Source organism: Oryzias latipes, chromosome 20 (assembly GCF_002234675.1).
Source record: "Oryzias latipes chromosome 20, ASM223467v1".
Taxonomy (NCBI): Eukaryota; Metazoa; Chordata; class Actinopteri; order Beloniformes; family Adrianichthyidae; genus Oryzias; species Oryzias latipes.
The window spans coordinates 5,894,150-5,921,690 of record NC_019878.2 but is presented as its reverse complement, the minus strand read 5'-3'; the positions used below and the strand labels follow the sequence as shown (position 1 = coordinate 5,921,690).

The 27,541-nt window shown below is 42.3% G+C and overlaps 3 protein-coding genes across 16 annotated transcripts in view; 1 reads left to right on the top strand and 2 right to left on the bottom strand.

Annotated features, from left to right (window-relative positions):
* ift74 (intraflagellar transport 74) overlaps positions 1–22,982 on the bottom strand; it is a 32,377-nt gene extending 9,395 nt beyond the window's left edge. For 2 of the 3 annotated variants that reach the window (XM_023950305.1, XM_023950307.1), the window contains exons 1-9: positions 22,826–22,982; positions 22,415–22,550; positions 22,190–22,325; positions 20,544–20,592; positions 20,250–20,348; positions 20,083–20,143; positions 19,866–19,925; positions 19,732–19,793; positions 3,829–3,967 (exon numbers count right to left, since the gene is read on the bottom strand). In XM_023950305.1, the coding sequence (XP_023806073.1) occupies positions 3,829–3,967; positions 19,732–19,793; positions 19,866–19,925; positions 20,083–20,143; positions 20,250–20,348; positions 20,544–20,592; positions 22,190–22,325; positions 22,415–22,543 (735 nt within the window). In that variant the 5' untranslated portion in view covers positions 22,544–22,550; positions 22,826–22,982. Of the gene's footprint in view, positions 1–3,828; positions 3,968–19,731; positions 19,794–19,865; positions 19,926–20,082; positions 20,144–20,249; positions 20,349–20,543; positions 20,593–22,189; positions 22,326–22,414; positions 22,553–22,825 lie in introns of all 3 variants that reach the window. The other variant, XM_023950306.1, reaches the window with a different exon arrangement.
* Positions 4,014–18,998, top strand: LOC105356643 (leucine-rich repeat-containing protein 19). 3 transcript variants are annotated; one of them, XM_023950309.1, is made up of 7 exons: positions 4,014–4,536; positions 13,676–13,778; positions 13,856–14,106; positions 14,260–14,371; positions 14,544–14,622; positions 17,732–17,824; positions 18,307–18,998. In XM_023950309.1, the coding sequence occupies exons 1-7, from the start codon at positions 4,415–4,417 to the stop codon at positions 18,612–18,614; spliced, it is 1,068 nt and encodes a 355-aa protein (XP_023806077.1). In that variant the 5' UTR covers positions 4,014–4,414; the 3' UTR covers positions 18,615–18,998. The 3 variants fall into 3 exon arrangements, with proteins under 3 accessions (XP_023806077.1, XP_023806076.1, XP_023806078.1); XM_023950308.1 differs by having other exon boundaries at positions 17,630–17,824; XM_023950310.1 differs by lacking the exon at positions 4,014–4,536 and adding an exon at positions 4,663–4,947 and having other exon boundaries at positions 17,630–17,824.
* Positions 22,983–24,163: 1,181 nt separating the features above from the next.
* LOC101173180 (microtubule-associated protein 4) overlaps positions 24,164–27,541 on the bottom strand; it is a 201,890-nt gene continuing 198,512 nt past the window's right edge. For 9 of the 10 annotated variants that reach the window (XM_023950293.1, XM_023950296.1, XM_023950295.1 and 6 more), the window contains one exon: positions 24,164–27,475. In XM_023950293.1, coding sequence (XP_023806061.1) covers positions 27,468–27,475 — 8 coding nt within the window. In that variant the 3' untranslated portion in view covers positions 24,164–27,467. The remainder of the gene's footprint in view (positions 27,476–27,541) is intronic. The other variant, XM_023950294.1, reaches the window with a different exon arrangement.

Sequence of the window (27,541 nt, the reverse complement as noted above, 5' to 3'; positions counted from 1 at the left end):
TGGATATATTGGTAGAAGGATGTTGGAGATGGAGCTGCCTGGCAGGAGGGCAAGAGGAGGGCCAAAGAGGAGATATATAGATGTCTTAACAGAAGACATGAAGTTGGCTAATGTTAGGGTAGAAGATGTTCATGATAGAGTGAAGTGGAAAAGGATGATTCGCTGTGGCGACCCCTGATGGGAAAAGCCGAAAAAGAAACAATATAAATAATGGGACAAAAAAGCGAACATACCCAGATTACTTTACAGATAAAAAAGGTCAAAGCATCAAAACATCAATGAAGCAGCAAACGGCCTCAATAACTATTTTGTAAACGTGGAGTTGTCAGCGGAAATTCCAAAATACAAAACCAGCAAAGACAATAATCCACCCATCAAAAGGATCCCACACTCAAGCCTTCTCTCTGATGTGAACGAAAATGAGCTGATATCAATTGTAAATAAATTCAAGAGTAAAAACTCAAAAGATTGTGAGGATATAGATATGACAGTGGTGAAAAAGGTCATTAATAGCATCTCTAAGCCTCTAACGTATGTAACTTAAACTTATCATTACAAACTGGGAAACCAAACCAAAGAAAAAAAGCAAAAGTGATTCCTATCTATAAGAACGGAGGCAAAAACCATTTTACAAACTATAGAACATTTTCTCTCTTTCCACAATTCTCAAAAATTTTAGAAAAGATATTTAAGGATAAATTAGTTACATTTATAGGTAAACATTATATTATAAATGCAAACCAATATGGTTTCAGAGAAAACAGATCAACGTCATTGGCTATCATGGATAATGTGCAGGAAGTCACAAATGCTCTGGACAAAAAGAAATATGCAGCTGGAATTTTCATTGACTTAAAAAAAGCATTTGACACCCTCAATCATGACATCTTACTTGACAAACTGGAAGTGTATGGGATAAGAGGAATAGCGCTAACTTTGGTTGAAAGCTATTTAACAGGAAGAAAACAATCTGTCATTTCTGAGATATTGTGTCTTTACATTGATATCAAATAGTGCAAAAACTGGTAAATGATCAGTTATGTCACATTTCATTAGTCCACTAATGAAATGTGTATTCTATATTATTTATAATCAATAAGAGTAGCACTTTGAGTAGTGATTCTGCTGGGTCTTGTTATGGTTTTCAAAGCGTTACCAGTGCTCTTTAAATTGTGCTGATGCTGCTTTTGGCCAAAATCCAAAAACCGATGTTATTTTCTAGGACGTAGTTTCTGCAGAGTGACTGGAGTTCATTAGAAATGACAAGATGGCAGAAAAATCGTTACCATTCAATATCCAAAAACAGTTCTTAGAAAATGAGGGAGGCTACAAACTGACGGGATGTAGGGACCTCAAATTGATCAAATTAGTAAGAACCACAAAGAAAAGTTTCTGTGTGTCGGGATGTGGACCTAAACTTTGGAACTGGTTAACTAATGAGCTAAAACAATGTTCAAATATCCAAATATTCAAGAAAATGAATAAAGAAACTCTGATTTCACAATATAAAGATAAGGGGAGTAAAGGATCAACAGGTGTTTGAATAATTCCAAATACATGTGTGAACTTGATTTTGGTGAAATAATCAAAGGTTTTAATTACAAACAAGTAGCAATAATTGTGTATAGCAATAATTACTGGTTTAATGTGATAATGTGTTGTAATGACAATCCATGATTATTATTATTATATAACCTCGCTTCTTCCCACTCCTTTTCAAGCAATGAATGAAGCTCAACTTGACTTTAGTTAATGATTTTTAACTAAGCATATGTGATTTAAGTGTCTTTTTTATGTTTTATGTTAAGTTTTTTAATCTATCCATTTTATCATTTCTGTAATGAGTTTGATAAGTCTGTGTAAATTCTTTATTGCTTTGACTACAATGGTTGAAATAAATCAATAAATCAAATCAATCAAATCAAAAATAGAGCAAAAGATGATTAAAGTGGATCTTTGCTGACACCAGCAGCTGCTTTACCCCTTATAAGTCATGTTTGATTTTTTTTTATTGTACACCTTCAGAAGTCCCACCCTGATCATCTATTGATCTCTTTTTCAAAAGCGTTCCCACTGATCTTTTAATTATGATGATGCTGCCTTTAGCCAAAATCTAAAAACCTGTGTTGTTTTCTAGGACGTAGTTTTGTTAGAGCAGCAGGAGTTCATTAGAAACTTGCCCCTGAGTTGTAGGTGGGACTGTTGGCGTTGAGTAAGCAAGCCTGCTCTTATTTTCCATCATCGCTTTGTTCACATACTCGTCCACTAGCTTACAACCCCAAGCTAACATTAGCAGTAAAACAAAAGTGGTGAGCGATATTGTAGCTATCCAGCCGTACAGTTTAGATCCAGATTCCAGCTCAGACGAGGAAAACAAAGACGTACATGGATCTATATTTGCAAGTGGGTGATTAGAATATAGAGGAGCAGGGAGACTTTGGCCCGCCCACACTCTAAAAAGAGTATTTGGGCACTGTAGTTGGAAAGATAAACTTTTTTACGTAGATGTAACTTAATTATTTAGTTTGGTGAAAATAAATATTTTTAATAGTTCATTTAACTTAAAAATAACACGATCAACTTAATTAAATTAAGTTGGTGTAACTTTGGCGTGAAGCTATCAAGTCATGACGTCATAACGAAAGGCAGTGCGAGCAATTGTGGGATACCATTTTTTTTGCCTGTCTGGGCAGATTGGGGTTTAAGTGTGAGTTTTTGTCCATGGGTTTTGTTGTCTAGCTGTTTTACGCTGTTTGAACTAGTAATTTAAACTGTTATGTTTATTTATTTCTATACCATGAGTTAGAGTTTGGTAGAGGATGATGACCAACCCCCTTGTGCGGTAAAACACTGTATGTCCCAATATTAAAGACAGATATCTTTACACATGATTTCCTGCCTTGTAATGCGAGACATCGCTGGGGCATGCTTGTCTTTGATATGAAAATTACAAGGACCATTGGTTGAAACTTAAGAAAAATCTGTCAATTTTAATTGTATAAACAAAATTTAATTTTTTTTAAATTTAAGTTAGATCAATTTATCAAATTGAATTGGATAGCCATAAAAATTAAGTTGAATAAACTTAATTCAATTACGTGTTACCAATTGAAATGATTCATTTAAGTTTAACTTAAATGAACTTAAATGTCTATCCAACTCAATGTAATAACATTGAGTTGGATAGACATAAAAACTTAAGTTGAATAAACTTAATTCAATTAGGTGTTACCAATTGAAGTCTTCTTCCACTTTCAGCTTCTCCCATCAGGGGTCGCCACAGCGAACAAGTCGCATGGTAAATTTGGCAATGTTTTACGCCGGATGCCCTTCCTGACGCAACCTTCTCAAACCGGGCTTGGAACCGGCAGAGGTAGAGAAGGGAACAGGGAGCAGCCCGGAGTCGAACCCGGGTTTCACGGATGGAAGGCGCCGCAAACCAGCACGAGCTAAACTGGCTCTGGTGTTACCAATTGAAGTAATTCAATTAAATTGGATCAACTTTTTTCTTTTTAGAGTGCATTTCAGCGGCTGTCACAAAAGAGATCTTTTTCGAAAGGCACTTCTTGTGTGCTCTTGATTCACAACTATTTGAATGAAGAAATACTCTAAATAATCTTAAATTCTGTTCTATGTATCATCCATAATAAGAAAAATGCCACAAGAACTTGTTAAAAAACGCAATTTTCTGTGGAAGCCATAGGGTGAAATTTCCACACAAAGGCAGAAGAAAAATGAAGTCCAAATGTGGATTTGTGCCATTCCTCTATATGTGCACATGAGACAGATGCAGGCCACACCCCTTTGTCATCAAAATGACAGTTGTACCTGCAGCAGCTGCTCATTGGTCGCCGCCATACTGAAGTACTTCTCTTGTTTGGCAGTGGGCATTGACTGAACGACTCTGTCTGCGATCTGTCGCTCCTTCTTGATCTCCTCCTCAATGGCCTTGATCTGCTCCTCTCTCCTACAGCGGTGGAGAACAGTGCTTTTGAGCTACATGTAAAGAAGCAGGCGGATATGAAACATTCAAATTCGAAACATGGATGAGAGAATGATAGGATTTAATTTTTTCATCAAAGTGTTCAGATAAGGCAGGTTTTATAACTTCTTGCTTGTATACTGACACAGAACACATTTCATGTATTTCATGTCGCAAGCAGCCCTATCAGAGTACGTGTAGCACTGCCATAAAGTGCAAAGGTATACTTTCTACTTCTTGTTCCTCGTGGACATTTCCTCCTTCTCACCTCTTCAGTCTTTTACAGCTTTTCCGGCATTTGGTTTGTCTGAAACTCAGGGATCCTTATATAAATAAACACAATGACTCCTTTTAATATATTTAAGTTTTTTTTAAACTAAAAGCTCAACAGCTAAATAAGCTGAATAAGAAGGAAAGTGAGGAACGGCGTTGATGGATCATAAATGGTTAGCTAGCAGGAGCAGTCGGTGGAATCTTATACAAGGAACAAAGGTCACTGCTGTGCTGGCTGCTTTTGAGCAACAGGTGAAAGGGGTTCACCTCAGAGAGTGGAGGTAAGTGTCTTCTTTTATTCTCATTTTAGAGAAGATCCAGCTCCTTTTTTCTTTTTAGCAGAATAAACCGGTTGACTGTGTGGATGTTCTGGAGTAGCTCAGTTGATGATTTTGAAATAAACTGAAGCCTTCTGATAAATTTATATTTCAACATCTTTGGCAAAAGCAAATTGATTTACCTTTAGTGTCTGTGACTGCCTGTGACAGCTCAAGATCTATCAGCACACACACATTTGTTGACTTTTGATAATTTTAAAGGTCAGCTGACTGGATGTGTGTGTCTGGGAGATCAAAATCTCTGAATGTACTCAACCCTGCATGGGAGCGTCTGCATGTGCTTTAAGATGCTCCCCTGAAAGGAAAAGGTTCATCCACAAGGCTGCCAGAGAACCTTGCCCCTCAGCAGGACAGGTGGGGACTCTGCAATATGGACTGTGTTGGAACAGTTTGCCCTCCATAGGAGGCTTTTCTCAGCTGACATGGTGCTCACCGGAGCGAAATGACTCTATAATTCAGTGCTTCTCAATTATTTTTTGCAAGGCCCCCTCTAGGAAAAAGAAAATGTTTGCTCCCCAACACACACACTTGCCGCGGTGACAATATATTAGGTTAGTATCTACAGTGATGAAAGCCGGGCAAGGAAAAAATCCCTGAACTTTTCTTTGAGCGATATGGCGGGCGCGGAGCGAAATTTTTGTAAAATACATGGTCTTAGATGCATTCTGGTACATTCTGGCAGCTAGTTATTCACTTCTTAATCAAGAAGCTAAGACTAATTGGAGCATCATGATTTGTCATTCAAACCCCCAGTTTGACTTGCCATTAAGGACTTGGAACTGGCTAACTAATGAGCTAAAACTGTCATGTGCAGGGGTGGCTCGAGAGCCGGTAGGACCCAAGCTCAGAGACGGGAGGCAAACGGGGTCAAGGGCAAGGGGTTTAATTAGAACAAAAAGCGCTGCAGAGCAGGATGACAAAGCAAAACTCACTGTGGCGTGGCATGAAACATGGCATGAACAGGACGAAGACACATGAAGACGTTAAACACACGACCAGAAGTTAATGGACCAGCACAGGAGGAAGGTAGAGACAGAACTTATATACAGACAGGGCAGACAAGACACAGGTGAACACAATCAGGGCAGATGGGGACCAAAGGAAGTAAAACTCACGACACAAGACAAGACAGGAAACCTTTCAAAATAAAACAGGAAACAGAACTTAACCATGACAGAACAAGACAGAAAGCAAAAACCAATACAAAAGAAACTCAAACCATGACAGTACCCCCCCCTCAAGGAACCGCTCCGAGGTTCCCAAAGTCAACTGAGGGGGGGGCCCCGGAGGTCAAACCTCGACGGGCATAAGAGTCCAAGGAGTCAGGAGGACGGCCGGGGTTCCGCGCCGTCCGGCGAGGCAGGTCCGGAGGACGGCCGGAGTTCCGCGCCGTCCGGCGAGGCAGGTCCGGAGGACGGCCGGGGTTCCGCGCCGTCCGGCGAGGCAGGTCCGGAGGACGGCCGGGGTTCCGCGCCGTCCGGCGAGGCAGGTCCGGAGGACGGCCGGGGTTCCGCGCCGTCCGGCGAGGCAGGTCCGGAGGACGGCCGGGGTTCCGCGCCGTCCGGCGAGGCAGATCAGGCGTGGAGTCAGGCGTGGAGTCAGGCGTGGAGACAGGCGTGGAGACAGGCGTGGAGACAGGCGTGGAGACAGGCGTGGAGACAGGCGTGGAGACAGGCGTGGAGTCAGGCGTGGAGTCAGGCGTGGAGTCAGGCGTGGAGTCAGGCGTGGAGTCAGGCGTGGAGTCAGGCGTGGAGTCAGGCTTGGAGTCAGGCGTGGAGTCAGGCGTGGAGTCAGGCGTGGAGTCAGGCTTGGAGTCAGGCTTGGAGTCAGGCTTGGAGTCAGGCTTGGAGTCAGGCATGGAGTCCGGCATGGAGTCCGGCATGGAGTCCGGCATGGAGTCCGGCATGGAGTCCGGCATGGAGTCCGGCATGGAGTCCGGCATGGGGTGGTAGGGCCAGCAGTCAGGCTCTGGCGGGTCGGGCCAGGAGTCAGGCTCTGGCGGGTCGGGCCAGCAGTCAGGCTCTGGCGGGTCGGGCCAGCAGTCAGGCTCTGGCGGGTCGGGCCAGCAGTCAGGCTCTGGCGGGTCGGGCCAGCAGTCAGGCTCTGGCGGGTCGGGCCAGCAGTCAGGCCCTGGCGGGTCGGGCCAGCAGTCAGGCCCTGGCGGGTCGGGCCAGCAGTCAGGCCCTGGCGGGTCGGGCCAGCAGTCAGGCCCTGGCGGGTCGGGCCAGCAGTCAGGCCCTGGCGGGTCGGGCCAGCAGTCAGGCTCTGGCGGGTCGGGCCAGCAGTCAGGCTCTGGCGGGACAGGCGTGGAGCCGAGCTCAGGCGGGACAGGCGTGGAGCCGAGCTCAGGCGGGACAGGCGTGGAGCAGAGCTCAGGCGGGACAGGCGTGGAGCCGAGCTCAGGCGGGACAGGCGTGGAGCCGAGCTCAGGCGGGACAGGCGTGGAGCCGAGCTCAGGCGGGACAGGCGTGGAGCCGAGCTCAGGCGGGTCAGGCGTGCCAGTGGAAGCAGGGACCGGTTGGGGTTCAGGCGGCACCCCCCTGGGAGCTGGAACGGGTCGGGGCGCAGGCGGAACCCCCCTGGAAGCTGGAACGGGTCGGGGCGCAGGCGGCACCCCCCTGGAAGCTGGAACGGGTCGGGGCGCAGGCGGCACCCCCCTGGGAGCCGGGACGGGTCGGGGTGCAGGCGGCACCCCCCTGGGAGCAGGGACGGGTCGGGGTGCATCCAGGACCACCACTGAACGTGGCTGTGGTGCGTCCGGGACCACCACTGAGCGTGGCTGTGGTGCGTCCGGGACCACCACTGAACGTGGCTGTGGTGCGTCCGGGACCACCACTGAACATGGCTGTGGGGGACGGCGGGGACGACGGCGACGACCCCCCCTCAGGGCAAGACGGCTCCCTCTCCAGTCAAGACGGCTCCCTTCCATAGCAGGAGTGAAAAACCGGAGCATGTCAAAGTCCCAATAGGACCTGGTCCTCTCTGCTTCGAGGCAGTAGGCCTCCAAAAGCTGCATGTCCCGCTCTGCTGGGTCCAAGAAATATGGCTGGTCCATTCTGTCATGTGCAGGGGTGGCTCGAGAGCCGGTAGGACCCAGGCGCAGAGACGGGAGGCAAACGGGGTCAAGGGCAAGGGGTTTAATTAGAACAAAAAGCGCTGCAGAGCAGGATGACAAAGCAAAACTCACTGTGGCGTGGCATGAAACATGGCATGAACAGGACGAAGACACATGAAGACGTTAAACACACGACCAGAAGTTAATGGACCAGCACAGGAGGAAGGCAGAGACAGAACTTATATACAGACGGGGCAGACAAGACACAGGTGAACACAATCAGGGCAGATGGGGACCAAAGGAAGTAAAACTCACGACACAAGACAAGACAGGAAACCTTTCAAAATAAAACAGGAAACAGAACTTAACCATGACAGAACAAGACAGAAAGCAAAAACCAATACAAAAGAAACTCAAACCATGACAAAAACAATGTTCAATGCTGGTCCTAGCGTGGTACAGACAGACCACGTGGTACAGACAGAGCCAATCAGAGCCGTCGACGCATCCGAAGGCAACAAAAGCTTGCCGTCATTTGTCAATTAGGCTGCGAAGACGAGGACAAGAAGATCGCTTTCTCCCATAGAGAAAGCGAATATATCGAAAATAAAGCTAAAATTCGCCGATTTCAGACTTTTTTTTCATCCGGAAAGCGATTTGTCCGTAGAGATCAGGTCTTTATTTCCTGGAAAGTACGATCGGTTTGCTCAAAAACCCGGATTTCCGGGAATTCCCGGAAGACTTTCATCACTGTATCTATAAAAATTGTGTAAGTATACCTTAAATTGTATCTTTTAACAATAAAAAAAGAAAAAAATCAATATAAATCCACTTTCAACAAATATTAAATTTATTTTGCCCTGTTATAGTCTAAAACAGGAAAGAAGCTTAAAGTGCCTGAAATTAAAAAAATCTGTCTGTGCCTTATTTAAACTAAAAACATTTTGACCAATTGAACCCATAAATAGATCATATTAAATGTAAATTGAACCATTAACACAGCAGCACCAATATATTTAACGTTTTTAGTCTGAAGAAATAGATAAAAACATTGTGCTGTTTTTTTTCTAAATGATCGATTGTTTATTTATGATTTTATAAAATGCAGCTGTTTTACTGCATTACCTGCTGTCTTTATGTCAAATACTGATACCAACTAAACAACAAGCAGACAAAGAATACATTTATGGAAAATAAAGACACGTCATCAAAATGTCTACAATAGTTACTAAAGAATGACATTATTAGCACGAGCTGAGTAATCTAAAGGCACGCCATGATCCTTTTGTTGCACAATCTGGGCAACTCTCCGCATGCGCCGTTCCTCCTCTCAGCCTGAGCACCCTCCCCCTCCCCTTTCATTTTCTCACACACGCGTGTGACAGGACACAGGAGCGCACAGCGGCAGTTCACAGATTTCAGGCTGTTATAAACTCTGCCATATAACAGATAATAGTAAATCAATAGTGGCGCAGATTTTTTTCCAAGCACTGAGCCGCTGTTACCGCCGCCCCTATGAAGGTATTAATGTTCCAAAATGGACGAGCTTGTATATTTGATTTGAGAACTTGTAATACAGAATGTGAATACTTGTGCAAAAAAAATCTGCATCTGTGTGCAAAAATCTTCTGCTGTGAACTGACAAATTTCCATTTGCATGTGTTCATTTAGAGTTACAACTTCAAATCTGTGATTACAACTGCTCAAATGTGCTTCTGCGTGTGCTTGAATCTGCTGGCGCAAATCACAAGTGCGCTACAACTGCGCTCTGAATTCTGACACATTCCTACGGTGGCCCAGAAGGGTCACAACACAACACATTAACTTTATACACAACACAGTGTTAAGTTAATGTGTTGTGTGTAAAGTTAATGTGTTGTGTGTAAAGTTAGTGTGTTGTGTGTAAAGTTAGTGTGTTGTGTATAAAGTTAATGTGTTGTGTTGTGACCCTTCTGGGCCACCGTACATTCCTGGCGAGAAACTTGTGTCAAAACTGATCTGTGTCCGATAATGGACCTAGGGGGGGAGGGAGGGTTAGAGGAGGCGGGGTCAACCAATCAGAGTGCAGGTTCGGAGAACTTGGTAAAGTTAGAAAGAGCTTCACAGAGTCGGACTTCCTGCTTCAATAACTCTTCTGATAAACGTTCAAATGTGACAGCAAGTCTCTCAATCATTTTGTAATAACACAGAGAGTGAACTACAAATGCATTTCTGAAGAAAAAAACCGTTTTTTTTCCAGCATTTTAATGAGAAATTATCTCTCCGTGCTTTAAATGCAGACATACAGACGGCTTCGAACGGACAGCGTCAGCAGGAAGATCATCTTTGTTGTAGTAGGACAACAGGGCCAGGGCTATTGAGCAGCTTTATTATAAATCATATGGATTAACATTTGAAAAAAATGTATTAGATTAGATCAAGGCGTTCCCCGCGATGTTCCAGGCGACGGCATGGCGGTCCCAGCCCACTGAGCAACGGCTGTTTCTGTGCAAGAGACAGGCGTGCTCCACCGTCGGTCGGCGGGATCCTAGCTTCTTCTTTCCTCGGCGGAGCTCGGCGTCTGGCCGCTGAGCTCCGCGAAGGAAAGAAGAAGCGAGGATCCCGCTGACCGACGGCTGGGTCCACGACACCGCGCTACGCCCTCGCTCAGCAGGATCCTCGGCCTCTCTTTCCTCCGCAGAGCTCGGCGGCTGGCAGCGGTGTGACACCGCGCTACGCCCTCGCTCAGCGGCCAGACGCCGAGCGACGGGCGAGGCTGGGTCTGCGCGACCGCCGTGCTCCGCTGTCGGTCAGCGGGTCCTCGCATCTCCTTCATCGGCGGAGCTCCACGGCTGGCTGCTGAGCGCCGGCGTAGCGCGGTGTCACAAAACCAGTATGGTTTCTAATATATGTTTTCAAAGGTTAATTCGTATGATTTATAATAAAGATACGCAATAGCCCTGGCCCTATTGTCCTGCTACAACAAAGATGATTTTCCTGTTGGCAGCCGTCTAGCTGCATCGCATGTCTGCATTTAAGCACGAAGAGATCATTTCTCATTAAAATGCTGGAAAAAACGTTTTTTTTTCTTCAGAAATGCATTTGTAGTTCACTCTCCGTGTTAATACAAAGTGATTGAGAGACTTGCTGTCACATTTGAACGTTTATCAAAAGAGTTATTGAAGCAGGAAGTCCGACTCTGTGAAGCTCTTTCTAACTTTACCTAGTTCTGAGAATCCTGCACTCTGATTGGTTGACTCCGCCTCCTCTAACCCTCCCTCCCCCCTAGGTCCATTATCGGACACAGATCAGTTTAGACACAAGTTTCTCGCCAGGAATGTACGGTGGCCCAGAAGGGTCACAACACAACACATTAACTTTATACACAACACACTAACTTTACACACAACACACTAACTTTACACACAACACATTAACTTTACACACAACACATTAACTTAACACACAACACATTAACTCACAACACAACACAATAACTCACAACACAACACAATAACTCACAACACAACACATTAACTCACAACACAACACAATAACTCACAACACAACACATTAACTCACAACACATTAACTCATTGCCCAGAAGGGTCACAACACAACACATTAACTTACCTCACAACACAATAACTCACAACGGAAGTAAAGCAGCAATTGAAGTGCTTTTATTCTGAAATTTCTACTGGGCTGAGCAGCTAACTACCTAACAGAAAGTAATGTCACAGTGAGCTGTGGAGGGAGCTGCACGCGCGCTCCTCTCCTCTCCTTTTTTCCGCTCTGTCCTCTCACACAGGCACGTGCAGTCCCCAACACACACGCACACACAGGACGGAGCGGAAAAAAGGAGAGGAGAGGAGCGCGCGTGCAGCGACAGAGGGGGGTGTCAGAGCGGAGGGAGGAGTGTGTGTTCATATTGTGTGTGTTTAGAGGAAGGAGAACCGTAGTAAAGACAAAGTTTCTGGCAACACTGCTGCTAGCTTCTCTTGTAGCAATAACATGCTCCCTCCACAGCTCACAGCTGTTGTGTTGTGAGTTAATGTGTTGTGTGTAAAGTTAATGTGTTGTGTATAAAGTTAATGTGTTGTGTGTAAAGTTAATGTGTTGTGTATACAGTTAATGTGTTGTGTGTAAAGTTAATGTGTTGTGTGTAAAGTTAGTGTGTTGTGTATAAAGTTAATGTGTTGTGTTGTGACCCTTCTGGGCCACCGTAGGAATGTGTCAGAATTCAGAGCGCAGTTGTAGCGCACTTGTGATTTGCGCCAGCAGATTCAAGCACACGCAGAAGCACATTTGAGCAGTTGTAATCACAGATTTGAAGTTGTAACTCTAAATGAACACATGCAGATGGAAATTTGTCAGTTCACAGCAGAAGATTTTTACACACAGATGCAGATTTTTTTTGCACAAGTATTCACATTCTGTATTACAAGTTCTCAAATCAAATATACAAGCTCGTCCATTTTGGAACATTAATACCTTCATACACCCCCCTGTTAAATCTGCGCACCTCTGCCGAAAACCGCTAATACTGCGCGCCACCCTGGCATCGCATGGGCGAACCAGTTCGGTAAAGTTAGAAAGATATTCACAGATTCGGACTTCCGGCCTCAATAACTTTTCTGATAAACGTTCAAATGTGACAGCAAGTATCTCAATCCTTTTGTATTAACCCAGAGGCCATTTGTATTAACAAATGCATTTCAAAATAAAAAAGATCTTTTTTTTCGCCTCTTGATCAAATTGTTCTCTTCGAGGTGTAAATGCAGACATGCAGCGAGCCGGCTGCCAAAGAACTGTCAACAAAGTGCAACCTCTGTGAAACACCAGTCTATAAAAATCAATAATCTTTTAAAAAGTGAATAAAAGTCTTCATTTATATGAACTGGTAATGAAGACCTGTCAGCGTATTCATGCTACAATAAATATTTTGTGAGAAAGTCCATCTATTATATTTTATTGCATATATTTTTCACATTTTAATAGAGATATGAATCATAATTAAAGTGGTCAATAGCTCTGAAAATACTGAAGCTACAGTCACCAAACTTTCTGTCCTGACTAATCATGACCGTATTGTCCAACTACAACAAAGATTTGGTCAGAAATCCACTTTGTTTATTTTGTGGGAATTTTTCATATATAAATATTGATCATATTTGGTCAGAAATTCTAAATATCTCTGAAGATGCTTAAGCTACAGATACCATACTCTCTGTACTAATTAATCATGACCTTGTTCGGCCGACTACAACAAAGATTTGGTCAAAAATCCACTTTATTTATTTTTGGGATTTTTTCACATGGGAATATGGATCATATTTGGTATAAATTGTTTAATAGCTTTTTTTCTTTTGAAATGCATTTGTAGTTCATTCTCTGGGTTAATACAAAAGGATTGAGATACTTGCTGTCACATTTGAACGTTTATCAGAAGAGTTATTGAGGCCGGAAGTCCAAATCTGTGAATTTCTTTTTAACTTTACCGAACTCGGCGCGCCCCACTATTTAAAATGCACTGCTATAATTCCATAGAAGAACTGTGGATAAATCCTGGATAGATGTGCTTTTGACTTCAATGGCTTGCTAGCTCAACCCTTAAATGATTAATTTACCGATGTTATCTCTCGGCCTGACTGTTAGAAATGAGGAAATTAGACAGAGCGTAGTTTATGTGGATATCCTACGAGCTCTTTACAGCATATGCATGCGCGGATAGTAAGGAGCACGTGCACACGCCTAACTAATGATACTAGAGTGTGGCGTAAGGACACCATACGTCATAAGTGCATGTAACTTATGTTATCCATACAAATACTTCAAGATACACTTACCACACAATTGTACGTTCCATTTTCATGATGTCCCTTGAAGTGATCATACAAGCCTCAGGTAACTGTGCAGCCGTTACCGAGGTTACAGAAGTTGGTTGTGGTTTTTAGCTTTCACATCTTTTTACAATCTCCAATCTGTATTTGCTTTGGTTAAACAGAAGAATATGTTCTCTGGACATTAAAGTGTTTGTTTTCCCAGGAGGAAGATGGAGAAGACCTACACACCTCTCTTTCTGCTGTGGCTGACAGTGCTGACATTTCTGACCGAAAGCACAACTGTTGCGGTGAAAAATGACAGCCGAGTATGAAAAGCTCCTCTGAATTGGATTCAGACTTAAGTTTGTGTGCAAATTTGTGTAACTTCTGCTCCATCCATCAGCTGATTGTAAACCTGACGAGGACGCATCTGCAAGTCATCCCTCGTAACGACAACACGGCAGATGTTGCCAGATTAGAAATAAGCAGGAACATGATCACACTGAACAAGACAGACCAGGAAGCCTTGGAAACCTATCCTTCACTTGAGGAACTCTATTTGGACAGCAATATGGTCACTTCTGTAGCAGCCCATAGCTTCTCCAAGCTCCCAAACCTCAGGCTGCTGTCTCTTTCCAGGAACAACATCAGCAGGTGAACATCTGGACACAATTCTTTAAAAGCTTTATTTCTTTGAAATGCGGGGTTCCTAATGCAAAATTGGTAGAATTTCTACAACAGAGATGTTTCAAACCTGGATGGGCCACCTAAAACAATAAATCTCTCCCTTTTTTGGTTTGGTTACAGATTGAACTCAGAAGCTTTTTCTGGCTTGAATTTCCTGACAGAGCTGGATCTGTCTCACAACAAGTTGACGGCCCTTCCTTCACAGCTGACCTGGAGCCTTAAACACCTACAGGTAAGCAGACAGACCGGGGCTCCACATGGAGAGTGGACAAAAGAAAAACAAAACTCTGATTACCTGAACTTGTTTCTACAGTTCCACTCAGTTAGGTTCTTTCGCTATCATTGCATCACAAAGTCAATTTTCTATCGAATGTAATAGTAATCAGATCTTCTTGCCACTTTAGGCGATTCACCTCCAGGGCAATCCGTGGAACTGCTCCTGTTCACTGCTAAGCACCATGGGAAAGATAGCAGTCACCATTGGTATCAGTTCACTGTCTGTTTGATAACATGACGCTTGGACACAGTCTGCATGTTCATGAGCAGCAGATGGATCAAAATCCTCAAGTCTTCTCCTCAAAACTAAATCTTGTTCTCATGATTTGAAAATGTCCCTTTACCTGCATCTTAAGCTGCAGTCTGCACAGCTGATGGTTTAAACCATGGGTGTAAAACATACGTACCCGGCCCGCCAGGTGGTTTAGTCTGGCCCACACATGACGAGTAAAAATCATAGGAATGCTTAAAAAAGAAAGCACGCTTCTAGTCCATTCCTGTGGCGAGTTATGGTTTTTTAAAGAAATAACCGAAATGCGCAATTCCGCCACTAGGAGGAGCAAAGGAAAAACAAAATAGGTGAAACAGCATATCTTTGCACATGCCAAAAGCGAAACCTAATGGCTTTGTGTCTGAGTAAGATGTAGTTTGGTTCCGCGCGAGCCCCACCGCTGTTGCATTGCAATAAGAATGATCAGTAGGGACACACTAATGACCAAGATGTTGTCAAAAAGAAAAAAAAGGTTGAAGTGAATTGCTGAGCTTTCCAGGAAAAATTGAAAGAGTTTTATTTGTTCACAGAGCTGAATGCAAAAACCACGTGCTTTGTATGTCATCAACAGGTTGCAGTGCTCAGAGAATATAGCATTCAGCACCACTATGAGACTCACCATAAAAAAAGTTTCACCATTTGCAGTTAAGAAAAGAGAAGATTTACCAACTATTAGCTGGACTGAAAAACAACCGTCTGCATTTACTGCAGCCGGGATGTCAGTGATGGAGCAGTGACAGCTGCCTTATTGCAAACAAGTTGGAGCAAACATCCAAACCATTTTCAGATGGTGAACTTGTAAAAAAATGCTGAAGGCTGCAGAAGTGTTGTTCCCAAAAAGCTGTCGACCTTTGCTAGCATAAGTCTGTTAAGGATTACGATTGCAGATACAACATCTCTGAGGAGACTTGGGCGCCAAATGAAGGAATCCAGTCATTTATTGCATTTTTGGTCACTATTGATGAAAGCACATACAGATATTGCACAACTGTTCATATTTATAAGAGGTGTTAAAGAAACGTCACAGCAGAGTTTCTCGAGTTGATGGACACAACAGCTGATGACATAGTCAGCTCTCTAGTTACTGAGCTGAACAATGTTGGTGTGGACTGGTCACGTGATGTCAGTCTGGTCACTCATTCAATGTGTTTTGCACACTTGAATGACAGTCAATGTGTTTCTGCACAGGATCTGCATCCTGATATTGATGGCTGGGTGAAGTTTCAGGAGAGAAAGGGAGGTTAACTCAAAATTCTTATGTTCACAAATGTTTGCAAGTTTACATTTTGTATTCATGGATTTGCACATTTACATCTTAGGCAGGATGTTTCATTTTTTTCTATAGCCGCTCTTAAGTTTATCATTGGGATTCCTTCAGTGTCAGATGTAAAATATTCAGTCAGTATATGACTAAATAAACCAATTTTTCATTTTATTTGAGATCCATTTGCCTCTGTGAATGAATATGTAATAATAAGTGATTAGGCTACCAAGTTGATTGAGGCATTCCAACTGAGTAAAAAACAAAAAACAAAATAAAAAAAACTTTTTTTTGCTTTTATGTTACTGGTCCGGCCCACGTGTGATCAGAATGTGGGCCCCAAACCGAAATGAGTTTGACACCCCTGGTTTAAACTACACAGTCTCTCAGATGACAGCATCTAAATCTAGAAATGATGCATTAAAAATGGACTATTAAGACTAAAGCTACGTCCACACCACCCTCGGCAACATGCCACTTTCAATGAAAAGTCTATGTAAAAATGTGTAAATGCACGTTTCCAGCTTCCAATTTTAATACTTCTGTGTTAACGTGTACATACGCACACTGAGATTATTCTAAATACAAAATGTGTGGCCATTGAACACACGTTGAAAGTTAAACCAGGTCGAACTTTGACCAATAAGGGACTCAAATTTGGTAGAGTGCCGTTTGGATAGCATCAACTTTTGATTCATGAATTGCCAACTGTTTGAAAATTGAGCATGGAGGAGGAATGAATAATTGCAGTTTGTGCCCGGCTGGAATTCTATGACACCAAGTCTTTCGTTTATCGGAATGGAACTGTGAAAGAAAAAGCCTGAAACAAGATTCACACTACTTTGATATTTCACACCAAGCCTCTTCCAACTGTAAGGGGTGGACATGAGCTTGTAAACCGTAGAAAAAGAAGAAGCTCCTCGCTGAACATCATTGACTCTATAGGAGACATGTGTGACGGATTGTGTGTGATGTCACCCATAGAAAAATGAAGCTAATTTAGTCGCCGTTTTTCCGCGATACAGACCTCGCCGTGTTGGAGCCAGACAACAGCGATTGGTCCGAGTGGTCAACGTTTCTATGGCAACTACTGTCGCCAATCAGGAGTAAGCTTGTTCGAAGTCCACCGCTTTTCCACCAAAAGTAGCTCGGGAGAATCTTTCAATCAAACGTTTGAGATGGGGGCCAGCGGGCACCACATGCTTTTACTGAAACTTGAATAAGTTGCCATAAAGAAAAAATATGAAAAAAATTATGATTAGCAAGAAGATGTTAAGAAAAAGCATCAGAGTAAAAAATGTTAATCTAACCAATAGAATGACTGAGTAATAGCCGTTTATTTCTCTATAGAAGTCTACTGGTTTGGTTTCTTGGAGCCAGCAGGTACCTCCTGTTTGGAACACGAGGGGGAAGGATCGTTTTGTTCAGTTTCTCTATACAGTCAATAGTAAATACCATGAGCTATAGGCGCGCTCAAAAGCTCATGTTTAGGGTTTTCTTGAATGCCCTTCACATGCCTGGTGTGAATGTATTGTGAACATGTGTCAACATGTGGACAAAAAGCTCATATCTTTATTACATAGATAGATGTTTACCAGTCAATGTCTGAGTAGAATAGTATCCTGTTCAATTTAACGCTGAGAGCAGAAACGGATTAATGTCATGTGGTGTTTGTCTCGGAGCTCCACACATCCTCTGCGCATCTCCAGCAGACCAGGCGGGGAAAAGTCTCCAGATGGCTTCAGCTTTGTGCTCCATATCTCTACCACTCGCTTCCTCAACAGAGCCACAGAAAACCACCATCCAGCCCCAGCAGCCTCCACGGTCAACTGTAGGACTTGAAAACACATCAACTGAGAACGCCAGGAACAGCACTGGTATGAGCATTTCCATTTAGAGTATGCTTCTTCAAAATTTCTTTGAACTTCTGAGCTGGCCCTACACATTAGGGACATTTGGAATTCCATTACTACTTTTGTGACTGTTGCATAGTTGGTCCAGAAGGTCTCACCTTTTATACTGGATGAACCATTATTTTTTCCAAATTGATTACAAATACATTGAAAACTTAAGAAAAAAAAACACTTTCTCCAACCCAAAAAGTGATTTACCACAACCATAGTTTAAAACCAGGATCAATTTTTATGATGGAACATAAATCTCAATCTTTTTGCTTAGTTTGATTGATGTGAGCAGTACAGGTCCTCACATGCTTTCACTTAAGAAAGTCTTTGATTTCTCTGATTTAATCTTAACTGACCTACAGGAGAACTGATGATTCCAGAACTTAATCAGGTGTTATCAGAAGTTTCTATCTGCTTAAAAACTAAACAGATTCACTTCTCCATCTTTCAACCAGTGGGTGGGAACATGTGGAAGTTTACAGCAAGCGTGGGAGTCCTGGTTTTGACCACCTCCGTGCTGATTGTAACTGCAATCAAAGGACCTTCCTGGTACAAAAGCTTCTACAACTATCGACATCGGCAGCTGCGGGATGAAGACGATGAGGAAGATGGAGACAACGCGTCAACGGTTTTCTCTGTGAAAGGAGACCACCAGACCCATCAGATGTTCACCTTTGAGGAGGAGCCCAGCCAGATACAAGAGGAAGAGGAGGATGGGTTCTTTGAGGATCCATACACCAAGAGAGAAGGTCTGACACCATGAAGAAGAAGACAGGAAGTCGAAGACCGTCCAAAGACTTAGGAAGTTATTGATATACAGTAGCTCTCTTTGAACTTTGAGCAAATTGGAGTTACAGACTTTTTTCTGTTTGCATGACAGTGCCGAGACAGTTTTTGACCACTAACAGGTCACACATGTACACAAATTTTTTGTCAGTAGCTCCACAACATTAGACAATATAAAGCTCAGCATGCTTAAGCGCTGGATCTCCTGAATTACAGACCAAAGCCGGTACTCTGACAACAGCCAGACACAAAAAAATGGGAATTTTATTAGTGATTTAAATGTTTTTTTTTTTATTATTGTATTGATAACTTCTATGGGATTATTAACAATAAAGACGTGTTTCAGAAGTTTTATGAACCACTTTGATAGTTTTCATAAGTGAAACAATGCTTTTGTGTTGTGCAGTTTTGCTCTTCCTGGATCATTTCAGGTCAGCCACTTCTATGTAGCTCGTTTTTCTGGCTGCCATTCCGCTAAACTTTAGTCTGTATTGCCATGGTGATGTTTTAGTAGATGTTTTGGGGCGGCCGTGGTGCAGCGGTAGGGCGGTCATCCCATGATCGTAAGGTTGCAGGTTCGATTCCCGCCTTGCACGCCCATGAGTCGAAGTGTCCTTGGGCAAGACACTGAACCCCACCTTGCCTCTGGTGGTAGGCGGGCGCCTGTGTTTGGCAGCGGAGCGACCACCAGTGTGTGAATGTGTGTGTGACTGGGTGAATGGGTCTGTGACTGTAAAGCGCTTTGTCCTTGTAGGAAGAAAGGCGCTATATAAGTATACGCCATTTAGTAGGCCTTGTTTATTTATTTTTTATGTTTTCCCCGACATGCAGACTCCTAAAAGGACACTGCTGGTACAGTTGCGACAGTAGCAGGAATGTTTTTCGTTTTCCTTTTTTAAAGTATGGATCATGAATCGGAAACAGTTGAAAGACGATTTGCAAGCATGGATCTGTGCTTCTTCATGTCAGCTGATTGGCAAAGCATTCTATAGAATTTAGCATGCAGCATATGTTGCTGCTGTGACGTAAGAGGATTCATTTATGGTATGAACCCAAACATTAACTCCATCCCGACATTACTCTTTAGTACTCACTCCCTTCTTTCTGTGAAGATGTTGTCAATACTCTGAGCCTCGCTGTCATTTTGTGCTTTCAGCTGCAGGAACAGGAAGAAGGATTATGACACTGGCAGAAAAATTTGAATATTTACTTTAGAAGACTTTCTTACAATGCTGTAGTCGCTGATAATTTCCTCCATCTCTGTGTTGGTGTTGAGCTTATCCACCAGCTGGAAAAATGAAGAATTTACACAACAGGTGAATTAAATTTTTCCCACCAATATATTGCTGATCATCAACAGATTTATTCCAAAAATAATTACAGCTAAAGGTAGATGCATTTTCCTGAGAAATAAAACCATCTGAGGACATGTAGATGCAGTTTACCATGTTGTGGTCAGCAAGCTGGCCCTGCAGGTCCTTAATCTCCGCAGCCAGATCTTCAGCTCTGTTTCAAACACATATCCAACCAGTTTATCTATGAAGGAAATTCGCATTGGGGAAACAAAAACCAACTTACAATGTCAGTGCAAACTAGTGGAACCACCACCCACCTCTTCTCATAGCATAGGTACACAGAGTTCTCCTGGTTGTAGTTATCAATTTCTTTGTGGAGCTTGCTGGTCTCAGTGGTCAGCTCGTTGATCTTACTCCTAACAGTAAAAACAACAGAATTAACCACTTTTTTCACATGTTCTACATTTTATACATGATCGTTTATTGATCAATCTGCTTTTAAAACAGCTTTCGTATTGTTGGAAATCCTCATAGCACTGAATAACACATTCAGGTATTAAATATATTTTAGTGCAACAAAAATGTCCCTAAAGATAATCGGTGTTCCTCACCTGAGGAGGCCCAGGTAGTAGGATTTGTCCAGAACCTGTCTCTGAGGTCCTGCAGTGAGGAAAACAGAATAGGTGAAGACAAACTGTCCTCTGTTGGATGTAAACAAACAGGGGAGGAAATAAGTATTTGTACTTGTTTTATTTGTATTAATAAGCTTGCTGATTTTGTAGATTTTCCCACTTAAATAAAATGGACAGTCTGGGAAATAAGTATTTAAACCCTCTTGCCAGAAACACTTAATACTTCAAAAACTCGTCAAAACTCTTATAAGCAGCACAGAGGTCAGAGGTTTCTTGTAGTTGTTGATCAGGTTTCTACACATATCAGAAGGAATTATATTCCACTTTTCTTTTTCTTCTTCTTCAGTCATTCCTTGGTTGTTTTGGCTGTTTGTTTTGGATCATGATCATGTTTGAAGATCCATCCACCACCAATTTTAGACCTACTGGCACCTAGCAGCTGACTTAGAACTGGTGCACCTGCTCCTGCTCCAAACATGACAGGTTGAGTTGATACCAAAGGGCTCCATGTTGGTCTCATCCGACCACCGCACCCTTTCTCCAAGTTTCTCTCTAAATCACAGGTGTCAAACTCAAGGCCCGGGGGCCCTCCATGTCATTTTATATGGCCCGCGAGAGCATAAAAGTTTTTCATTTCGTAAAATAAAAAAATAAAAATTAGTGTGTATTTATTCATATCTAGGGGAATCTGACTTGAAATATCGGATTGGGCTACTATATATTGGGACTTAAACACTATATAACCTAGCCTGACAGAATCAAATTTGAATGGATTTATGCTAGAGTTACAAGCAAACATATGTTTTCTATACAACTGTAATTGTTTCTTTAAAAAGTTATAGTAAATAAATAATGAGTTATTTAACATTAAGTAGTAGCTACATTTGTTTTCATTACATTTAGTTACATGTATAAGTTATATCTGGCCCTTTGAGGACAACCACTTTGCTGATGTGGCCCTCGGTGAAAATGAGTTTGACACCCCTGCTCTAATTCATGAAGGTGTTCATTGACAAACTTCAGGTGGGTCTGCACACGTGTCTTCTTAAACAGGACTTTTCAAGCTCTGCAAGATGTTAAACCATCAAGTATACTATATATATAATGATATTCTTGGTAACTGTGGTTCCAGCTGCTTTGAGATAATCAACTAACTCCTGCCGTGTCATTTTAGGCCGATTTCTCACTGCTCTAATGATCATGAAAATCCCACCAGCTCAGATCTGGTTTGGAGTCTCAGACCTAAAAGGTGGATTGATGGTCACATTCTTGTATTTTGGCAGCAAGAGTCCCTTAACATCCAGCTTCTTGCTGATGGTTTTGTAGTCCAATCCGTGTGCAGGCCTACAATCTTCCTTAAATCCACTAAAGGCTCTTTAGTCTTTCCCATGTTGGAGATTTTGGAGTCTGACTGATGGACTGATTCTGTGGAAAAGTATCTATTCTACATGCGATCAGTTCAAATAAAGTGTCTTTAATTAAGGTTGGTTAGGAGGGTCTAATTGGTCCATGTGTACCTGAATTCTTAATAGTTACTAGGGGATCAAATACTTATTTCCTCCGTTGCACACTGCTGGAAAGAACAGATTTGCTTAACATGCAGGGATTCCCACCATCAGGAATACCTTTGATGCCAGTTTTCATCCCGCTGAGCCCCTGCTGGGTGACTGGTCTGTCTGTCACTTTGATGGGTGCAGCCAGAACCCCTGGGGAGGGGATGCCCCCCCTCATGCCAGGGTAACCGCTTGTACCAGGAACCATCTGAGTGTGTCAAAGGTTGAAAAGCATAATGAAAGTTAAGTATTTTTAACAGGGTGTATTATGGGATGTGAGCTGCATGAATGCCTTACTGCAGTGGGGACCCGAATAGCTGTAGGAGGGGGTCGAACAGCCGTTGGGGGTCTTCCAGCACCAGGGGCCGCTGATCCACTGCGGCTGGGGGGCCTCCCCATGCTGGATGGAGGCCGCTGGCTCGTCATTATGAGACTGAAACAGACAGACGTGTGACTTTTTAAGAGCACCTTCCGCCTGGCGTGACGCGACCCAATTCGACACTACAAAGTTCTCTGCACCTAGAACCTCGTTTTATCGATGCTTAGGAGAAACAAAGGTCTGACTTTTAACGTAATTCTAAGCAAACGTCATTCCGTATAATATTACAAAGACTGAACAACTCTAATAGAGTTGTGTTTAGATTACCAAACAATTTTTTTAGCTAACTGCTCTTTCGTTAGCTTACTGCTACATGTCATCTTTCGTACCTTTTTAGTGTCTCTTCTAAATGTCCCGCTCTTCTTATGCAGAAGATTAATCAAAAAGAGAAAAATAAACCCACAATAAAAACATTAGCAACGAGAGGCCGAGGATAACGTCGTCGTTACCCCAGTAACCATCTTCTTCTACTAGTTTTTGTGCATTTTGAGACGGGACTGCTGCCCTCTGCCTGCCAATACAGGCTGTGCAATTATCAGAACCATTTTCCTGGTGCTTCTTCTCTCAGAAAAATATTGTTTATATTTATATGGACACTTAACTATTCATTTATTAAACATAACTTTTAAACATTTATAACAATTGAATTATGAAAGTGTTACGTGTTTCAAAAAATAACAATTGAAAATGAATTTACTTTTGAGAGCTGCATATCCACATTCCTTTCAAAATAAAATACCCCGTGTCAAATAAGGTTCTCCTGTTGCAGCAGATTTACTTGAATTTAAAAATTGTATTGAATTAAAACAATTAAAACAAGAAAGCCAAACAGAACATTTCTATCAGTGTGATTACGTAGTTCCTTCATCTTTTTACTTGTATTACTATCAAATATAAACGTGAAAAAATCAGCTTAGAATCTTTTTTTTTAATTATCTATGCATGTAAATGCAATTCTATGCCGTAACGATTTAGGCTTTGAACACCAACCAGCAGCATCGGAAGAATATATGAATATGAGCTTTTGCTTATTTTACTAATAAGCCATCTCCCCCCCCCCCCCTCAGTTATCTGACATGTTAAAGATCTAAACAAATGACAAACTTAATTAACTAAACCATATCAACAAAAACCACTAACCCATTATTTTTTCAAATTGCTGCATTTTTCTTTAAAGCCAAAGAGCAATAATGGAGGGATAAAAGAACTGCACGAGGCTGCGAAGCCTCAGATTGCAGCACTCTGGCTTAGAAAAATATTATATTTCTTTGACACAGTGCCATTACTTTGAAATTCATCGGTGCTTCATCTTTTGTTTTTTAAATCTTCTGAGATTATCATGCCTATGTCAGTAGTTGGTCATTTTTTTGTTATGTCAAACATGTTGCTTTTCTACAACGATCAATTTCTGTAGCTTTAGGAGTAGTTTAATTAAATACAAACTTAACCTGTCAGCCTATTCTGATACACATGATCTTTAGAACTGATTTTCAAATCAATCAACAACAAAAAAGAGTTTTGTGCAAAACAAATAGATATTTTATAAATTTAACCATAGACATGCTCAAATGGCAAAATAACACTTTATAAAAAGCACAAATACAAAAATACAAAAATCATTTAATATTTCTGACTATTTTATATAACACAGGAAAGAGTCATAAAAGTGAGTTTAAGGTCCAATTTATTTCATGTTTAATAATCACATCACTAATTAACAAGTAATCACAATAAACACTTTAGCCCAATCCAAAAAAGAGGAAAGAAACTTAAAATAAAAAAGTAAACCCACACAAAACTTCAAGGAGGGTTTGCAAATGATAGACAGTCTACCTAACACAACCCATTGTTGTAAGCATGCTCTGCAGGTTTAGAAGGTGCTCAAGAGCTAGTGTTACACGTGTGCCAACAACAAATGAAGCATCACATGACCAGCATTCATCACAAACTGGACACTTGCAGTTAGTCTTGTAGCAGTCGAGCTAAAATGTGTTAGAGTCCCTCCCTTAGGTTTTTAATCTCAAGCAGCCTTGTGTGAGTCAAAAGGAACTTGCACAAGCCACTGCATCCTTAACCAGGCCAACCCGATTCCCACCTCAGAGTTTTATTTCGGCCTTAAGACTGGATCTGTGGGCTTATTGGGACACAAATGGTCTAGATTGCCAGGTTTGAATGCCGCTGTTCCAATGTAGCAGTTTCTAGGGGTTGGAGGAGTCTTTACTTTAGAGGCAGGTGCAGCCCTTTTAACTACGAGAGCACGCCCAGCACAAGGCTGCAGGAACACAACCATAAATACATGTAAAAAAACCAAAAAAAAAAGTGTTGCATCGACAAGAAGAAAGTGGCGCCTTTCAAAGGAAAAAGGCATTTCTCATACTAAGAATAATTAACAGCCATAACAGTCATGATAAAAACCCCTCCTCCCCTTTAAAACCATAGAAACAAAAGCAACCTAGACCCCCCTTCCCAACCCTTTTGCTGCAGCATTTCATTTTCTTTTGGAATTTCATGGCGATAAGGAGGAGCTCAGCATCAACCAGGAGACGCGTGAAGTTCAACTCATTTGTGGGCAGCAAAATGGAGAAATCCACTAATCATCCAATTCTCCTTAGAAAACAAGCAAAAAAACTTGAAAAACTCGTAGAACAATTAATACTAATTATTGCCCGATTCTGTTAAAACATAAGAATAAAATACTAATATCTTAATATATGTTTTTTAAATGAATTTCAGTGTGAGCAAAAACAAAGTGAAGAGCTTCATGCAAAAAGCTCACATTGGATTATGTCTTCATAAAGGTACTTTTACAGCTAGATATCAGCCCTCTTTGATATAATAAAGCTGATATATTAAGGTGCGGTTCAGTTTGTAGCAAGGTTCTTTCCATTCAGTAAGCAGCAGTTAAAAAAAGGGATTTGGAGTTTGAGACTGTGTCCCTTGTCAGTATTATTTAATCCGTTTAGATTCACCCTTAGTTTGAAAATTTATCAGAAAGTAGATTACTACACTTTTTTAATTTCAGACAGCTGTATAGTGTCTTTTTGAACACCTGTTGGTTTGGGAAAGACAGAAAGTAGTCCTGTCATCAAACAGTTTGCCAACTCAGCAGTAGATGTCAGCATAACGCCAAAAGAAAAAAAACATAAAAAATAGGGGGAATATTAGTGCAAAAATGGAGCTACAATGAAAAGTGAACCTGCATGACAGCCATGTTTGCTTATGGGTTAGCATCTCACATCACTGAAGTTTATGGAGTTTTATTAACAGCTGGGATGGAGCTGGGTTCTAGTGTTGCTGCCCTTGTTTCAGTAAAAAGTGATTAAGTAGGTTGAGAATTTTGTTTTATTACCTGATATTCAGGTTGATGTACAACATCATGTATCAGGTGTTCAGACTGTGAGATGTGGAACAGTGGATTGAGCTGTATTTCTACTCGCTGGAGTTGGGTCAAACTTCTGTTGTCTCACACAACAAAAAACACTGCGTGTTTTCGTGCATTTCAAAGGTATAACTTCAGTTCAACCTTTTTTTCTTGACTACATGCAAAGTTAGGAGCAATTGGTTTAAAGGTGACACTGCAGGCGGCATCTACATAAAAAAAAAAACAACTTAAAAAAAAACAAGTTGCCCTTTGAGATTTTACAACTGATGTCACAATACAGAGTCATCAAGAACTGTCAGTTCAGAAGATCTAGCCATGCATGATGAAAGGCAGTAGTTGGAGGTGACGGTTGCTATGAGGGAAATCTTTCAGTCACATCACGTCTACCTTGCAACCATCACTGACAAAGAACACTTATGGCTGCAGAACAACCCATCCACTACCCTCATGACAGAACCCGCCAGCCTTTTCCTCTCTCGGCTCATATCTAGGCGTGAGGCTGCGCACCAACCTTCACCATCAGGTTTTCAGGTAAGACCGACGCGAGGCACGTAAGAGACACACTTGACAGAGCCTACACTTCCTGATCTCCCTCCTTCCTCTCAAATACATTCGAGGCACAACACAAACTTTCTTATTTCTTTCTTCTGCAGTCACCAAGCTGCCTGGCTCTGACTGGAACCACCTTCTCCTCTGTGTGTCGCAGAAACCTGTGCGTGTTTTCCAGCTTTTCTGAGTACAACTGGAGAATACTTCACCACCCGCTCTATTGCTTTTAGAGAACAAATGAATAAATAAATCAATAAGGGAAAAAACAGAGATCAATACATAAAGCTAAAGCTCTCTTTTCTACGCAAAAGTTGTCACTCCAACACATCATCATCACAAACACAGAGAAGAAAGAGCCTAAAAGGATTCGCGTAACCTTCATTTTTTTGTAGGGAAAATGAGCTGTAATGTCCATCACTATGGTTTCACGGTGGCTACTGGGAACAGGCAGCACTGAAAGCTGAGGGTAAGCTGTGAGTGTTGCTGATATCACTGAGGATCACGCAGGTTTTGTCACTGCTCTATGGGTGAAGCCAAGGAAAACTGAAAACCAACATGGAAAACGCAGGAGGGGAACGACTGCACTTTCAAAAAAGTTCACAACACATTTAAGATGAAGGAGGTTCACAAGATTGGGAGATGCTGCCCCCCCATGGACCTCCACCAGGAGCTGCAGCAGATAAAGGATGGAGGAGGCGATCATGCAGCCTGCTGTACACTTGTTTGATGGAGAGATGATGGGGTTGTGGAGGAGGGGCCATGTGGGCGGAGTCTGTTGCTGTTGCCCTGGGGTGAGGGGTGGGGCAGATGACGATGTTGGCGCCGTGGTCCATGCAAGAGCGAGCGTTCTCGCAGAAGTTGAGCTGGAAAGACTCAATCTGCAGCAGACAGTTTTTGGGGGGATAGGGAGGGGAGGCAGAGAGGGAGGACAAAAGATAAAAAACAGGAAGAGAAGGGTTAGGGAGAGGCGTGGGTGTCGATGGGGGGGGGGGGGGGATTGAAATGAGGAGGAGGAGGGGAAGGGGAGAGGGTTAGCAGAATTAGATGCCTGCAAGATAAGAAGTCAAACAATTACCAGGAGCTTCAGACAAACAGCAAACTTCATCACTGTCTC

Bases quoted from the DNA above. Each gene is read 5' to 3' on its own strand.
- LOC105356643 (XM_023950308.1), top strand. From the start codon at position 4,415: ATGGATCATAAATGGTTAGCTAGCAGGAGCAGTCGGTGGAATCTTATA. The intron at 14,623-17,629 runs GTATCAGTTCAC...TTTGTCTCGGAG, and splicing joins AAAGATAGCAGTCACCATTG to CTCCACACATCCTCTGCGCA. The intron at 17,825-18,306 runs GTATGAGCATTT...TCTTTCAACCAG, and splicing joins GAACGCCAGGAACAGCACTG to TGGGTGGGAACATGTGGAAG.